Genomic DNA, 18,190 nt, shown 5'->3' with positions numbered 1-18,190 from the left:
GCATGTTCCGTGGTTTTCGGGGATCTATAATCTCGGGCAACAAACAGTCTTTGTAGAACCTAGTTAGTTTTTCTTCCATCTTCGTTTTCCAAAATTCTTCATCCTTATCAATCCGTTGGGTTTTTATTCCTTTTGGTGTCCACACAACAAACATGCAGTAATTCTTTTTTGTTATGTGGAGCTGGCCTTGCACCTGGTAGAAGTATGCGTGGGATTGATTCACCTCTAGTATTTTGTTCTTGTTTTCCCCCCAGAAATTACTGAAAACTCCTTTTTTATGCTATAGCTTCATCTGTAGTGAGGTTACCCGCCGCTGAAGGACACTTGATTTCCACTTTAGCATCTTCGCCCAGAAGACCATATGGGGTTGCAGCAAGGTATGGCAATTCCATGTCGATGAAGAGGCCACACTCGGAAATATCCATTCCAGCTGCTCTTAGCTCCTGGATAGCCACTGCCTCGTTCTCTCGACCGTACCTCAAACTGTGCACGTCAATCTCATTGCTATAAAGCAGTCATGTGACACGTTTATCGCAACTTGTATAAGGAAGTCTCTTACACACTTGAGCAAAGTTTGAGGCCGTTAGAAGCCTACGTCTTTCTTCTCTCCACAAGGTTGACTCTTGCTGCAGTTTCGTGTTAGCTTCAATTATTTTCACTTCTTCAGTTTTTTTTAAGGTGTTCAAGAACTCCTCGGTTTTCATTTTATACTCATCAGCACCCAGGTCTGGCCATTGGGCGTTTTCGCCATAATGTGGATCTGACTTATTGGTGTTTCCTACGAGTGTCGGCGCCTATTTTTGGAGTCTTCAACCGCAACTGTGCACGTTTGATTATTTTATTTTTTGGCCCTATTTCATATGACTTGGAATATTTTCCAGGGCTGCATTTGTACATAGCTTTGTGCCACTTGTAATGCGGTGTACCGCTATTGTGGCTCACGACTGCAGCAGCGCATCTAGCTTGATACGACCTTTTCTTAGCAAAGTTTGTTCGTTTGCCTCCGATGAATATAGCTACTATGGAAGTATATAGCTCCGCATAGTTACTGCTCACGTCGACAATCAGGCTTCAAGCGTTATCAACCAAAGTTCCAACTGCGGTCATTATCTTGTAGTACAGGCCCATTTTCTTCAGTAACGGAACCAAGTTCGTTTCGTTGTTTTTGGGGCCCTCACAAAAATAATTTCTCTCGTTGCACTTTTCATGCTCCCCAAACACATGACTTGGTCCATTTAGAAGGTCTTTCCTTAGTTCAGTAATACGTGTTTTGTCTTCTTCACCATGTGTTTTTCTGTATGCTACGGCTTTAGATACAGCAGACCGAAGCCGCATTATTGACTCTTTTCCTCTGTGTTTTGGTTGAGATTACCGTGCCGTCGGGTCCGGTATAGTTTGTAGTGTCAGCTGCTATGCTCCTTAGCTTGTAGCAGTAGTTCCTCATCAGGTGGTTCTTACGCTCTATCTTCTCCAGAGTCAGGTTGGGGTAAGAGCGGTAGCGAGTAGGTTGTTGTACACGCTGCTGTCACCGTCAGCGATGAGACGCACGTACCTCGCGCCATACATCTCTTCGCTCTGACGGAATCCCTCCGCAATGATGTCTGATTCCATACTACTGGAGGAGCTGTCCCAGTTTTTGTAACAAACGTGGTTTTTGGCCGTTGTATTGTTGTTTTCAGCTCTTGCACATATGGTACAGAACTTGTTCCTCACACCGATAAATAACACGTTCCTGGTAGAGAATCCAACAATAGCGGCCTAAAAAAACACAACCATTATAAATAAAAAATTAAATTTTGAAATACGTTTCAAGTTCAAAAATGGCAATACTCATAACACAACTTTTTTATACAGGTTATCCTATAGATTTATATGCTAACATGTTTCTCAAAAACCTTTTTTTTATACGTGTGTAGCAAGATATAGATTTGCAGATTCCCTTTATATGTTATTACAAGAGGTTCTACCCGCAAATTCACGGGTGTACAGAAGCCACCATTAAATTAATTTAATCAACTTTGACTTTATATTTCATTTAAAGGGCCCAAGTTCGAGAAATTGTCATCTGAAAGGATGTTAAAAGCAGTGGAACCTTCATACCTTAGGTCCTAAGGTGGCCGAGGTGGGTATGGTTGTACCTGAACTCGCCCCTCTCTTTCACGACATCTTTAATAGGTACTTTACTTTAATACTTTCCAATAAAATGGCGACCTGTTAAAGATCGGTGACAACCTCATGGAACGAACAACATACATGGTTTGTTAATTTCATATTCATCCATTTTCTAACACCTTTAATCACTCACTTGTACAGCTAGAAATAGCTTCACTGTCCATTCACCGCACCTATTTTAAGAACATAAAAGTAAATAATAAAAAAAGTAAAATAAAATGTAAACAAACAAACTATATTGTCAATTGCATTGGCCAGCTGTTGTTCACTAAATTAATCGAATAACGTTAACTTCAAAAACATGCAAGGCGTAGGTAGCCCTTTGGAAATCAGCCTGTGGGGCAGAGCCCTTAGGGAGTTCGTCCATATCAATACTTTTCGGCAAATCTACACACTCTAAGCTTCATTTTGATATGCCATATGCCTATATATTTTTATTTGGTAAATGGCCTTAACCGTTTACATAAAATTTGATTGTATCACTTTAATAATATAACAATCTGCTATACCTGTGCTTTGCAACGGGAAGAAAATGTGACCTAGAGACCTATAGTGTTGATGATGTGTGTTTTAAAATACAGCAACTCTATGATTTAGTTTGAAAATATAAACTGATTAAGTGTAAACCTACTTACTAAGTATAAGTTATAAAAGGTTTAAATACCTGCTATTAAGCAATCCAATTTTGTTGTTGACACAACTAGTTTCGGTGTCTGTGTGACACCATCATCAGGCTGCACAAGGACAGTTTTCTTTCTTCATACGAAGAGCGTCATATTTACACGAAAATAATAAATAAACATTTAAACACGACACAAAGGATTTATGGATTGCTTAATAGCAGGTATTTAAACCTTTTATAATATTACTAGCTGACCCGCTATCAACTACAATGAAGTTATCAGCTGAGCAAGCAAAAATAGCCTTTCAGTACAAGGACATAAAACTAAAACTTTGCAAAACGATTGAAAACATCCCGAAACTAGTTGTGTCAACAACAAAATTGGATTGCTTAATAGCAGGTATTTAAACCTTTTATAATATTATTTGGCAATCCGGAGGCTAACAACTACAATAAGTACCTATAAGTACTTTCAAACCCCTACTTTTGATGTTAATAGATCCAAAAGAATATTACAACATACCTTAGTGAAGCAATAGCATCAATTGTGTCATATTGATGCTTCATGAATGACATGTTTTACCATAATTCTTCAATTTTAGTCAAGCCTCTTTACATGTAGCTTACTTTATAAATAAAAAAATGAAACTTTGAGCAATAACTTACTTTACTAAACGTATACCACCTTTCTTTTAAACCAAACATAACCCTCCTCTATCTACATAAAGGGTTACAAACATTTTTCTGCGAGTAAATAAACAAACACCAGTTCATTGTACTGACCAGCTGTTTTATGAACTAAATTAAATCATCTAAATTTTGGAAGCATGCCAGCCGTAGCCCTTTGGAAATCAGCCTGTGGGGCAGAGCCCTTATGAAATTCGTGCAAATCAATACTTTTCGGCAAATCTACACACTCTAAGCTTCATTTTGATGTGCCATATGCCTATATTATTATTTGGTAAATAGCCTTAAACGTTTACATAAAATTTGATTGTATCACTTTAATAATATAATAGATAGATTATGGCGATGAGTCACCAATTGGCTGGGAACTGGGCCGATTACACATAAAATCGATATTACATCGACTCTTGAATAAAATAACAGAAATCATCGGTGTATCATCGGTTGTTAAAAAAAATTTAATTTAATTTAAAATATAAACAGGTCTCTAAGCCATCATTTCATTTTCTGAATTAAAATAACCTATTATATTATGGTTTGATGGACCATCGATTCTCTTTCCATAAAATGGCATATTATAAAGACATATGGTCGATTCCACATCAATTGCACCATCTATTTGGTGTGTAATCAACAGCTCAGCAAATCGTTTGCAGAAATCTATGTACAAAACATCTTCTTATTGTACGTCGACTAAGAATGCACGAAGATAAAACATAAATTTTAATTTTGCGTCTCACGCAAATCTCGCAAGCTTGACAAAAGTCTCCACGATTATTTACGTTATGAAATTTTATTTTCATAGTTGTTTATTTTTTACATTAAATCTTATCACTAACAAATAATGTAGGCTAATGTTATCTACATGGCAGCTTAGTTTGTTTGTACATAATTGTTTTGTTAATTAATATACTCGCTACGATGTATTGTTGGCATATATACTGTACTTCATAAACTCATAATGCACCGTATAATACATGCGTTGCGGGTCTAAAGTGGCATTTTTACTCTTTAATGAGTAAAACTAGTTTTTTTCTCTAAGGAATAAAAATCAGCTGTTGTTAAATTTATATTGTGGCAGTCGTATCGTAAATTATTTCGTTTTCTAGCTTTGTTTATCAATTAGTTAATGATGCATATGACGGAAAATATAGATTACCACTCGGGCAACATTTTTAACCCTCGCTCAAGTAAAACTTGACCTCGGGTCAAAAAGAGTCACTTTAGGTCCTAGTGAACAAATAAAGAGATGAACCTAAAAGATGAGGACTTGGTGTTTCATAATTTTAGGTTTATTATCAAGCTTCATAGAATTTTAGAATAATTACGCTATGCAATCAAATACATTCAAAATGAGTGACTACAATACTTACAACTCCTGATAAGGAACTGTAGTTAGTCTTGTACGACCTCTTGGCCCAGCTGGCGTCGGCCACTACAGTGAGAAGGGGAACTCCATCCGGGCTGATGTCTCCGCGATGCTTCGCTAGACGCACCTCCTCCTCCGCAGCCTCCCGCATCTCCTCCAGTGCCGTCTTCTCCCAGCCGTCAGCAACTCTGTTGTGATAGTGGTCGTACGTTGTTGAACTCATGCATCTAACGTCCATAGCTCCCATGATTTGTTGCAAGCCATAATAGCCACTCCCCACACTCATTATGCCTGCCACTGCCGACGAATTTATGTCCATTCGATGATTGGATGATTTGGGTGGTTCCGACCAAATAGTTTCAATTAAATTGCACATTGAACATTGAAATATAAAACCCTACCGTAGTCAAAAAAAGGTTCATGAATCTATATTCGTTTTATTTCATCAAAAATAAACCCTATATCTACTATACGTCGCCCTAGAAGCTGAGTACCGCCTTTATTTTCATCGGTTGTTTGCTCCAGCATCAGATCGCTCAGCAACAAATTACTAGTATTAGACATAAACAAATTATTAGATTGTTCCTCGTCACAAATCATACTGTCATACCTGGTTGCTGTCGCTGTTTCTTCGACTAGCTCTACCGACATGGGTTCTGACACAACACTATCTATCACTCCGCTGGGAATGGATCTTTACTGGACCACCCATGATTAATAAACTGGATATTTACAATCGTACTAATTGCAAATCAAATACACTAATGGACACAACACACACACAACACGAGTTCACTAAAACACCCACTCTGGATGTCTCTGTCCAAACAACTAATGCCGAAATATCTATCTAGGCGGAAAAGAGAAACCGATTGCAAACAACCAATAAAAGAGCCCAAAGTTTTACAACCCTTCACTCATTTCTAGGGAATTCCTCTGCCGTGCCGCGCCTGCCGCCCTTGGATTACACCACAGCGCGTCGCACAGATTTTCCATTTGGCAAGGTTGAAAAACGCTACAGCTTGGAACTTATTTGCTCCAGTTCTAAGATTCATTTATTCAAATGAAATATTAATTTGAAACGTTTTCGTTTTACAAATATGCTACAACCTATATGGCTGAACGTTTTTATATTATCAACAGGTTCTTGGCTATATTTATTTATACTTCTTAAGTGGTTTATAATAATTAATATAATGTTATTATGTGTCATGGATAAATCTTGGGGGAAATATTATGAATGAAGAATGTGTAAAATTTGTATCCTTCCGCGAGACAGTAGTTTTAATAAAGGCCGCTAGAGTCCGTCAGAATCATAGCACTTTTCACCGTGCAAGGTTTTACGCGGTTTCATTTTGCACATACAAAAAATAATCTTTTCTCTAAACTAAAAGTGACTTGATATTTTTAGTAAAATTTTGCACTAATATTGCTTTATTGAAAATCGATAATTTCATAAAAAGATATTATTATTTAACTGTAAAGTTCACTAACTTTGACAAGTCGTTGCCCGTGATTGCGTAAGCATAGACATTTTTTAAAAAGCAAACTTAGTAGAACCACTCTTTATATACAAAATGGTGTGTGGTTCACAATTTAAATGTTTTGTTTAAACTGGAATCGCTATATGATACCGCGCAAAGCGGTTTTCTGACGATTTTCGGCGCGGGTAGGGAACCCTCTTAACATCCGCCGTCGCTACTATCCCACTGCTTATTAAGATCAGCACATCATTTATGGGGAACGGTGTGTGTTGAGAAAACTACTGCATAAGCTTGTCAGCATCTTCATTGTCTCGAGCAATCCGAGAAGGGCGCACGTCAACATGCTGCTCACTAGTCACTGACGTCATTTTACAATACTTTAAGAATAAGAATAAGAATAAGAATATCTTTATTGTCATTAAATACAAACAAAAGTACAATAGACAACGTCAAAATAAATACAAAATTTCTATGGATTAGGTCAATTGTGTTGAAAGAAAATAAGTTACAACAGGAATTGAAAAGGAAAAAAAAACAATGAACTATATATTAGGTATTTGGTATCCTAAAAATTCTTTTACTGAAAAAAAACTTCTGTCAAGAAGCCAAACAGCCAATTTATTTTTAAATTTATTAAAGCTAAGCTCTTGAAACGATACAGGTAGCTTATTAAAGAGCTGTATTTGGAGTAATTTGTGACTATTAGTTGATTTTGATAATCTTACTATTGGAATATCTAGGTGGTTACTTGTTCTAGTATTATAACTGTGAAATTCATTACGTTTTGTGAATGATGAAAGATTTTCTTTAACAAATAGCAAATTTTGAAAAATAAATATACACGGTAGAGTCATTATTCTGTGTTTGCTAAAAAAAGGTTTGCTGGTAGTTCTGCGTGGTATTTCAAAAATTATTCTCAGTGCTTTCTTCTGCCATGAGAAAACCTTTCTGGCTCCAGCGCTATTACCCCACAGAATGTTTCCATACAGAAGATGAGAGTGGAAGAAACTGTAATAAGAAGTAATGAGCATACTATCCGAGACGCAACTCTTAAGCCTTCTCAACAAAAAGCAGACTCGGGAGATCTTAGATACAACATGTGTAGTGTGGCGTTGCCAGGTAAGCTTTGCATCCAAATGTATGCCTAAAAGTTTCACTGTTGACGGGATATTTGAACCTTCTAAGTGTTTTAGCGAAAAGCAAATTCGCTCAGTTTTCTCATGATTTAAGGTAAGAGAGTTTGCATTAAACCAATTAGAAGATAAAGTAATTGCGTTGTTGACTGTGGCTTCAGACTCAGTAAAACTACTACTTGAGGAAAAGAAAGTGGTATCATCGGCATATAAGAGTGATTGGCAAGATAGGTTACTAGGTAAGTCGTTAATCATTAATAGAAACAGAATAGGTCCTAACACAGACCCTTGAGGGACTCCCGCTACAGTTTCCTCAAACTCAGATGAGTCCTGCCCAACAACCACTTGTTGGAATCTGCCACATAGATAAGTATTGAAGAAATTTAGCTCATTTTTTTGGACTCCATAAAATTTTAATTTATGCAAAATAATTTGGTGTGACGTACTATCGAAAGCTTTACTGAGATCCATTAAAGCTACGTTATGATATTTGTTGTCTTCAAAAGATTTCAATACCTCAGAAATCAATTTGTCAACTGCCTTTATTGTTGAAAAACCAGGTCTGAAACCGAATTGAGCTGGGCTCAGAATTTCGTGCTTATCAAGATGACTGTAGAGTTGAAATTTCACATGATGTTCAATTATCTTTGAAAAGATTGGAATTAGAGAAATTGGTCTAAAATTATCAATAACTGTTCTGTCTCCCTTTTTATGAATTGGGTGTGTTTTGGAAAATTTTAGGCAATGGGGAAATGTACCTGAAAAAATAGACAAGTTTATGAGATAGACTAATGGTTCTAAAATGAAAGGGATGATTTCCTTTACGACATTATTTGACAAACCAAATATATCTTCGGATCGGGAGGTTTTTAATAATCTTACTATTGATAGCACTGACCGGTTATCTATTGGCTGAAGGTGGAACTCTTTGGTCACCGGCTTTACTTTTTGAAGAAAGTTGACAAAGTCACTATTGCAATTGGATGAATTAACTTTTTCGGCCACCCTTCTACCGATCTTAATGAAGTGATCATTAAACTCTTGAGCTGAAATTGGGGTCTCAAGCTTCTGTGTTTTGGATGTGCGCTGGATTCTAGTTTTATGAGCCGCCAAGCGGCAGCGCATTTATTTGGCACATTACTGACAAAACTGTCGTATTTGATTTTAGCCTTAATGATAGCTGACCTGTATTGTTTCTTAAAATTAAGATACCATGCTTTCAACTTATCGTTTCTATACTTGGGTATTTTTAACAAGTCATTTAATAAAATTACAATGTTTCTTTGTTCTTTCAGACTGCTATCAAACCACGGCTTTGAGACTCTTTGACTTCCCGGTACACACTTCTTTGTTATTCTAGGGCAATACAAATTATACAATAAAAGGAGTTTATCCAGAAATAATTTAAACGCTAGGTTGACATCAGGAGTACAAAACAATTCATCCCATTCAGTATTGGCCAAAGAGCTTGCAAACAAATTGATCTGTTTTAGATTTCTATAAGAAATTTCATCCAACTTGCATTTTAGTGGATTTTGTAAAATTAATTCAAACCAAATAATTGAGTGATCAGAAATAGTGTATGGCCAAATTCCTTGTTTAAATTGAGATTTATGACAATTAGTGGCTATGTTGTCCAGACAACTCAGGTTTCTGGTAGGCTCCCTATTTATACAATACAAATTAAATGACTTAAGGATATTGAGAAACATATTACTGGTAACATTCTCTTTAAGTATATCAATGTTGAAGTCACCCCCCAAAATCAATTGATAATTAATTAGTTTTTTTCTTACACACATAATCGAGTAAAGCATCTAGTAATCTTAAGAAGTTATTAACATCGGAACTCGGATTTCTATACAATGATATAACTACCACCTTATAATCTATAAGCTCAATACAGACTGCTTCCATTAATCCTACTTTTTGTAGTGCCTAACTACTTACCTGTATATAAATCTTTATTATTTAACAGATGATATTTATTTGTTTACTAATTCATTCAATTATTATTGTTCACTTTATCTTTTTACAAAATATACATATTTTTACTCTTGTCTAGCATTTGTGAATTTACAACTTCATTTGGTGACCCCGACGTGATTCGAAATGTCAAACGGAGAACAATCAGTAGACAGAATTCAAGTCAAGATCCCTCCTTTCTGGCACTCAGATCCAGAATTGTGGTTTGCTCAAATTGAAACCCAGTTTTCTATAGCGGGGATCACAGTCGACGAAACTAAGTTCTATTACGTCTGCGGTAACCTAGATGCGAAATACGCAGCGGAAGTGAGGGATATCCTCACCAACCCTCCAGCAGAAGAAAAGTACATCAAGTTAAAAAAAGAACTTATAAAACGGTTTACCTTGACCCAGGAACAGAAGACGAAACAACTTTTGGAACGAGAAGAGTTAGGTGATCGGACACCATCACAGTTCCTGAGGCACATGCGTACCCTAGCCGGAACCATGATACCTGATCCACTACTGAGGTTTCAATGGCTTAGCCGTCTTCCTTCAGCAACACAAGCCATCTTGGTAACACAAAAGGCTGCAGACCTCGATACACTGGCGGAGCTTGCGGATGCTGTCCATGAAGTCAGTCCTCAACATCAAGTATCGGAGGCGTCCTTATCAGCTCCCTCGATGGAAGAAATGATGGAACGCTTTACAACCACGTTGACATCAAATATTAGAGAAATAACAGACAAATTTCAACAAGAAATAGCAGGAATCAAAGAAGACATGAGACGTCCAAATTTCCACAAGACATCAGACACATATCCACGTAGACAATCATGGCAACGCTCCAAGAATCGATTTGATCGCCATGACATCTGCTGGTATCACTGGCGGTTCGGCGACGCAGCAACAAAGTGCACCGACCCTTGCAGATTCAAAGGAAGCAGATCGGGAAACGACCCAGGGAGTCTCTAATGGCGACAAGCGACTCCGACCTCACATGTTCCCGTCGCCTATTTGTCACCGATAAGGTAACCAAACAACAATTTCTAGTTGACACGGGAGCTGATGTATGCGTCTACCCTCGTAATATGTTAGATAAAAAAAGACCCAAGACTGACTATACCCTATATGCAGCTAATAATACTGAGATTACAACATATGGTCTTGTATCTTTGCCTTTGGACTTTGGTCTACGCCGCTCATTTGTTTGGCGTTTCATCGTAGCTGATGTATCCAAACCAATAATAGGGGTAGACTTTCTACACCATTATGATCTGCTTGTTGATGTACGACGTCAATGTTTAGTTGACCAGTCAACTTCATTTTTTTCCAAAGGTCAGACTCCTTCAGTTCATTTAGTGAGTAGTGTTAAAACTATTAAGTCTTGTCAACAAACAGTTTTCTCTCAATTACTTCATGAATACCCAAACCTCACAAGACCTTCAGGTAAACCTGATTGTACTTCCAAACATGACACAGAACATCATATCGAGACAACACCAGGACCTCCGGTGTTCAGTAAACCCCGCCGCCTGGCACCGGATAAGTTTAAACTCGCCAAAAAAGAATTTGAATCCATGGTACAACTAGGTATGGCTAGACCCTCTTCTAGTAGCTGGTCTTCTCCCCTTCACATGGTTCCCAAAAAAGGCAATGAGTGGAGGCCATGTGGAGATTACAGGGCTTTGAATGCTAGAACTATCCCTGATCGGTACCCTGTTCCCCATATTCAAGATTTCTCTCACCAACTTCATGGTAAGACAATATTCACCACCTTAGATCTTGTTAAGGCTTATCACCAGATCCCGGTTGCTGCTGAGGACGTCCACAAGACAGCAATTACTATACACCTTATGGCCTGTTCGAATTCCCTTACATGTCATTTGGACTATGCAATGCTGCTCAAACGTTTCAACGCTTTATAGATGGCGTGCTTAGGGGCTTAGACTTCTGCTATGCTTACATCAACGATATCCTAGTAGCTTCAGAGTCAGAAGAACAACATGTATTACACTTAAAACAGCTCTTTGACCGTTTTTCTACTTACGGGATTCTCATTAACCCAAGTAAGTGTGTTCTAGGAACATCAGTCGTTAGCTTTCTAGGGTATGAAGTGTCTGGAGAAGGTATCAAACCTTTGCCTGAAAAGGTTAAAGTCATCAACTCATATCCTAAACCTAAAACAGTTAAGGAACTAAGGAGGTTTATTGGTATGATCAATTTTTATCGAAGGTTTTTGCCTAACACGGCGGAGCATCAAAGCTTACTAAACGAACTACTGAAGGCTAATGTGAAGGGAAATTCCCCTGTCAACTGGACCACAGCAAGTAATGAAGCATTTGAGGCTTGCAAGCAAAGCCTTAGTAAAGCTGTGATGCTGTCTCACCCTGTACCAGATGCTCAATTGGCCATTTTCTGCGATTCTTCCGCCCATACTGTGGGGTGTGCGTTGCAGCAAAAGATAGGTGATAACTGGCAGCCTTTGGCCTTTTTCTCAAAAAAATTAACCCCTGCTGAACAAAATTACAGTGCATACGATAGGGAGTTGACAGCAATATATTTATCGGTAAAGTACTTCAAACATATGTTAGAAGGTAGGCAGTTTACCATTTTCACAGATCACAAACCACTCACTTTTGCATTTAATCAAAAACCTGACAAATGCTCTCCCCGCCAATTTCGTCACTTGGAATACATTGGGCAGTACTCAACAGACATCCGTCACATCTCTGGACAAGGTAATGTGGTAGCTGACACCCTCTCCAGAATTGAGACGATTACCGTTCCATTGGACTATCAGGCATTAGCAGACTCACAGAGCAAAGATGAAGAGTTAATATGTCACATACAGTCTGATTCCAGCCTGAAACTTCTACAGGTCCCAATACCAGGAACACAGGTTTTGCTTTACTGTGATATATCTACTCCCATCCCTCGTCCCTTCATCACAAGGCCATTTCGACAAACCGTTTTTAACAGTTTACATAATCTTTCTCACCCAGGTATTAAAGCTTCATTGAAACTTGTCAGTCAACGTTTTGTCTGGCCTTCAATGAACTCTGACTGTCGTCGATGGGCCCGTTCTTGTATGGCATGCCAAAAGTCCAAGATATCATGTCACAACTGGACTCCTGTAGGTATGTTCGCCCCTCCATCTTCCAGGTTTGAGCACATACACATTGACCTTGTTGGTCCGCTACCTGTCTCCGAAGGTTACAGGTACTGTTTGACCTGTGTCGATCGTTTCTCAAGGTGGCCAGAAGCAGTACCAATCGAAAACATAGAAGCAGAAACAGTAGCACGAGCACTTTTTACGACTTGGATTTCGAGATACGGAACACCACTACGAATTACAACAGATCAAGGTCGGCAATTTGAGTCAAGCCTGTTTAAACATCTAGGAGATTTCTTAGGTTCGACTCGTCTCAGAACAACTTCCTATCACCCATCGTCAAATGGACTAGGTGAACGTTTTCACCGTCAACTGAAGGCAGCCATCAGATGCCACGCAACAGCTTGATGGACTGAGGTATTGCCCGTCATACTTTTGGGAATACGGACAGCATGGCGTGATGATCTACAAGCTTCTTCAGCTGAACTCCTGTATGGTCAACCACTTCGCCTACCTGGAGAGTTCCTTACACTTAGCGATTCCAACCATGAACTTGACCCACAAAGTTTTGCCAAAGATCTGCGTCAAAATTTCAACAACTTAAGACCAGTTGATGGAACAAGACATGGAGGTAGGACGCCATTTGTGTTCAAGGATCTCAACACATGCACTCATGTCTTCGTACGTACCGACATTTCTAAGGGTGCACTCGATCCCCCCTACTCAGGTCCTTTCCTCGTCATTGGAAGATCTGACAAGACTGCAGTTATTCGGATGCGAGGCAATGATGTAACCATTTCGATGGATCGACTTAAGCCAGTCTATTCCTTACAACTCGATCATGATGATACCAGCGTTTCCAGAGACACCATAACTTCTACTCCTCACTTTTCTCATTCTGACATTCAACAACGAGGTACCTTGACATCTAAACCTATTCTGAGATCTACACCATTAACTACGCGCTCTGGGAGGCAAGTTCATTTTCCAGTACGGTTCCAGAGTTGACTTTTTTTTCGTGTTTGCTCAGCTACACAGCTCAACCACTGGCAAGGGGGTACTGTAGTGCCTAACTACTTACCTGTATATAAATCTTTATTTAACAGATGATATTTATTTGTTTACTAATTCATTCAATTATTATTGTTCACTTTATCTTTTTACAAAATATACATATTTTTACTCTTGTCTAGCATTTGTGAATTTACAACTTCACTTGTGTTAGGTGAGATATATCGATTTTGTTACATTTGAGATGTTTGAGAATAAAAATTGCTGAGCCTCTGTGTGGATCATTATTTCTACAATAAGCATCGGCCAGCTTAAACCCTTGGGGTGTATAAAACATAATCTCTTCATTATAACACCAGTGCTCGTTAACTAATACCACACTACACGCATACTCATCCAACAATAAACCAAGCTCATCTACTTTGTTTCTGATGGACTGTAAATTGGTATGCATAAATCTCAAACATTTGTTACCCTTATTTATTTTATCGCCAGTTTTTTTATAATTTACTTTGGTTTTTGTGCTGCTCTTTAAACCATCACAGTTTTCCGGAAATAGCTTTGTATTTTTATTTTTTACGTTGTTGTTGTAGTTTAAGTTAGAAGATCTTAAGTTGTTCTGAAAAGCAAAACTACTTTTTTTGTCATTATGCTTTAGTTTAAAGTTGGCGTGAGCGGGCTGAGCAGTGAATAACTTAATCTATGATTATGATTATTTCCAGACGCCACACCGTGCACACACATATCTGACAGAGAGCCATTTACATTCTTGGACACTGATGCGGTCGTAGGCACTTCACTGGCACTTATCTTCTGAAGATACGCTGGATCTCGGTGACGGTCCACAGGCGCAGCTTCCCTAGAGTTTCCATGCGATGCTGCATTTGAAGGTAGAACTGTTGACTGTGGCAAATTCTGGCTATTGCTTATCCCTGCTCTTGGTGTGGATCCACTGCTTAATTTGGACGAGGAGAATATGGGAGAAAGATCAACCTCTTGACTATGGGGTTTGTAAGCAGCTTTCTTCTGAATCAAATTCTTCATCTGGCTTACAAAGTCCAGAAATTCTAGTCCATTTCTTAACGAACGCGTAGAACGCTCTTCTTATGTAATGATCTTGATTGTAGCTGCCGTAGACTCTTGGAATTGTATCAAATTCGATATGAAAGTGTGTAGAGGTATATTGTCACGGACACATCCGAGTGGCGGACAAATCAGCCGCTTCAATTTCCTCTTCTGAAAATCTTCTACGAGCTGTAGGAAAGCCGTGTTGTAGTCATTCACCGTAGGTTTTCCATTGTACCTTGCTTTGGTCAATAGGCCATATACAACTGATCCATCTTCGGTTTGACAGGTAAGGTGAGAGTTGGTGCGATGCGAGACTAAGGGTTTGCCAAACGATTTTTTAAAGACCACCGCAACTCCAGCACTCATCCGACGGGGCTCATCGAAATCTGAGGATATGCAGTGTACAAAGGCTGTAAATTTGTCGCTTCTAAACTTCATTATGGCATTCTCCATCCTTCCATTTACAACCTCAATATTAGCAGACAGAGAGTTAGATGTTTTATTGTCAACGACGTCCAGCTGTTGTTGCGACAGACGGGTCAAAGTACTTGTTGCAATACTTTTGTCTTTTCCCAAATTTGTATCACTTTTCATTAGATATTTCATCCATGTACAAATCTTTCCACACACTATGTGTTTTCCAAGATTATTTAAATGTGACCCGTTCCTTGTAAAATGTTTAGATTGCAAGGCGTGTGAGAAAAATAGATAAGGTACATTAATCTGTAATGATAACGTGGCAAGTAGTTTGTTGCAATGGGATATTTGTTCAGTTTGACATTTGGTTAGATTGGGAAGGTAAGGTAGCTCAGTAAGGATGATAATCGCCTGAGTTGAAGATTTAATACCACGGAGGCGGTCCGTCACCTGTGCGTAGTGCAGTTTGTCTGCCATATCCCTTGCGTGACTATCTCCTATTATGAAAATTTTATTATTATTTGAAATCTCTGGCGTATTAATGGCCAAAGTGGAACTCAAGTCCGGTGTTCTAATTTTACTGTAAATATCATCAACGGAGAAGTCCCCCATGAAAAAATCCTTATCGGACAGGGGCAAGTTGTTAGCCACAAGGGAGCATACTAGTTTGGCGTTATGCACTGCATATGCGCCACACTCAACTCCGCCGCTCTGCTGTCGACACGGGACATTCACAAGATGAACCTCGTCACTTCTGTTGCTGCCATTACCGACATCGTCATCGCCGTTGGACATGAAGTTGCTCAATTTTGCAGCCAAGCGCTTCGCTTCAGAGGTGTTTATACCACCCGCTGAGTCCCAGTGGTAGGAGATATCCTGGTTGTTCTGACTATCTTGCTTTTTAGTAACCAAGAGAGACCAATGATCTCCTCCTTCCTCTGCTTCATTTTGCCTTCTATTTACAACACAGGCAACAAAGGCATATTTATTCAGTTTAAGGCCGATGCATGTTTCTCTCAAGACTTCCAAATCATCCTGGTTTTTAATTAGGTGGCTTACCGCAGGTGGTAGCAGTAACAGATTGTCCGGTATCAGGTGTAGAGTCTTGAGTGCTGTGTTAATATCAGTGTCCGTCATTTTATACCATTGTTTGTCTTGCATGTTTTTTCTTCCTATTCGCCTTTCATTTGTTTCAACTTCCTCACAGATATTATGAAGATGGATCATCCTAAGCGTCCATCGAGTGAGGACACTTTCTGTTATTCCTCGTCCTCGAGTCAATCCACCGGAGCTTTTCATAGTCTTCATGAGGGTCTGTTCGATAGTCTGGTCAGACCAAATTCCAGACCAGAACTTGTCTGTACGCCTGACAGCAAAATATCTGTTCTTCGTGAATTTTTGTATTCTTCTGGATCAATTATGTCTTTCAAATTCAGCATGTCTTGTACATATAGATGGGCGCACTTGGCATAGAAAAAATGACCTGCTGCATGGAAAAAGGGCAACATCTGTTGTGTGGTTCTAATGTGAAGATCCCAGTTGCCTGATCTTTCAGCCTCAATAAACTGTTTTATCAAGGTTGTCATGTAAAAGTATTGTACCCAAAGCTTAGCCGTTGGCCCACAAAATTCCACTTTCTGTACAACTTCTTTAAATTTTGTAGTAAAAACGTTAACAGCTTCATTGTCATCAGCTTTGAGAAGAGCAGTTTTGTCATTACTGGTCAGCATACTTTCTATCACATTTTTCTCTTCGTCAGAAAAGGAGACAGTTTCAAAAATTAGTTGGGCTAGAACACGATGAGCCAAACTATGAGCTCGGACTGCCCCTGCATATGCATGCCCACTCATCAGTTTGTCAACACTGTTTACTGCATAGATCAATTGAACAAGTTCTTTTAAATCACACCCATAGAGGACATCAACAAGTAGAAGGTCTTACAACAACATCTTTGAATTCAGGATTATTAGATGTTATTTCCTGGCCTTTTATGTAAAGTGGCTGGTCGAAAGTAACAAAACACGTTTTCATATTGGATGTTACACACTTTCGCATAGCAGTTCTTATAGCTGTTACTATGGTATTGAATTGGGATGGCGGGCTATTTATGAATGGAAGACAGATTACTCTAGAACGTTCATATGGCTTACCTTGGGTAGCATCCTCCATAAACCCATTCCATTACAGGGTCACATTATTTGATGATGTGCCATACAGCCAAAGGAGATGAACAGAATTAGGTAGCATATCATGTTGGATGGGGTGAATACTCTGAACATCTGCAATGTTGACAGTTTCCAATCCAGATTTTTCTACTTTCTTATAGAAATCCAGTTCAATACGACCCGCTTTTTTAGCAAGTACACTGGATTTACACTTAGTTACTCTAGTTATTGCGGTATCGGGTGTCAATGAGTCATAAGGAGTTGTAACCATTATTCCTCCCATGGCGTGAAATGTCTGCAAGCCGTCGAGTGTATTTACATTGAAATCTGCGTTGTCGAAGATAAATTGAAGAAAAGCACCCTCATTCATCATGGTTTGCTCAGGTCGTACAATTGTTGATATTTCTAGGATGGCGGTCTCACTATAACTTGAAGCAAACCCAAGGGCTGATAACAGTTCTACTAAGTGTTTTGAACTAAACTTCTGATACACATATACACTGACTGAATTTAATAGGGATGATATAAAAGAACGTGGCCGTACTGCACTCTGCGTGTGCCAGAGATATGCATTTTTTTCTCCAACTTTCTAGAGAAGAACGCTTATTTTTCAAGATGAGCGTTTGGAGAAAAACGAGCAGAGAATTTGGGACTACAGTTTCCACGTCAACCAAACAATTGTCAGGCGGTGAGTACTCAGATGTGTTGTATATCTGAGAGCGAATGTCACCCAATATTATGTCAGCAGCAGCTTTCACCACACGTAACTTTTCTTCTTGTGGATCTATTTTTTTGCTATCGTACCATGACTGAGTGAGAATCTTATACCCCACATTTTTGAAGCAAACTATACATTTTTTTGTTACAGGTTTCAGCTATCACAATGTCTTCACCGTATATTTATAAAAAAAGGCGAGTCTACATAGTTCGAATGTCTGGGTGAAATTCCCCCTCAATTTGACCTATAAATAATTTTATATAG

At 38.8% G+C, this 18,190-nt stretch overlaps 1 protein-coding gene across 1 annotated transcript; it reads left to right on the top strand.

Annotated features, from left to right (window-relative positions):
• Positions 1 to 9,579: 9,579 nt before the first annotated feature.
• Positions 9,580 to 10,407, top strand: LOC128999820 (uncharacterized). The gene has a single exon (XM_054426516.1). It carries the CDS (start codon positions 9,580 to 9,582, stop codon positions 10,405 to 10,407), a length of 828 nt encoding a protein of 275 aa, XP_054282491.1.
• The last annotated feature ends 7,783 nt before the right edge of the window (positions 10,408 to 18,190 follow it).

The sequence above is a fragment of the Macrosteles quadrilineatus genome, unplaced genomic scaffold (assembly GCF_028750875.1).
Source record: "Macrosteles quadrilineatus isolate MER2022 unplaced genomic scaffold, UCM_ALF_1.0 Scaffold_1__1_contigs__length_201487025, whole genome shotgun sequence".
NCBI lineage: Eukaryota > Metazoa > Arthropoda > Insecta > Hemiptera > Cicadellidae > Macrosteles > Macrosteles quadrilineatus.
This window is presented reverse-complemented; position numbering and strand designations above follow the sequence as displayed.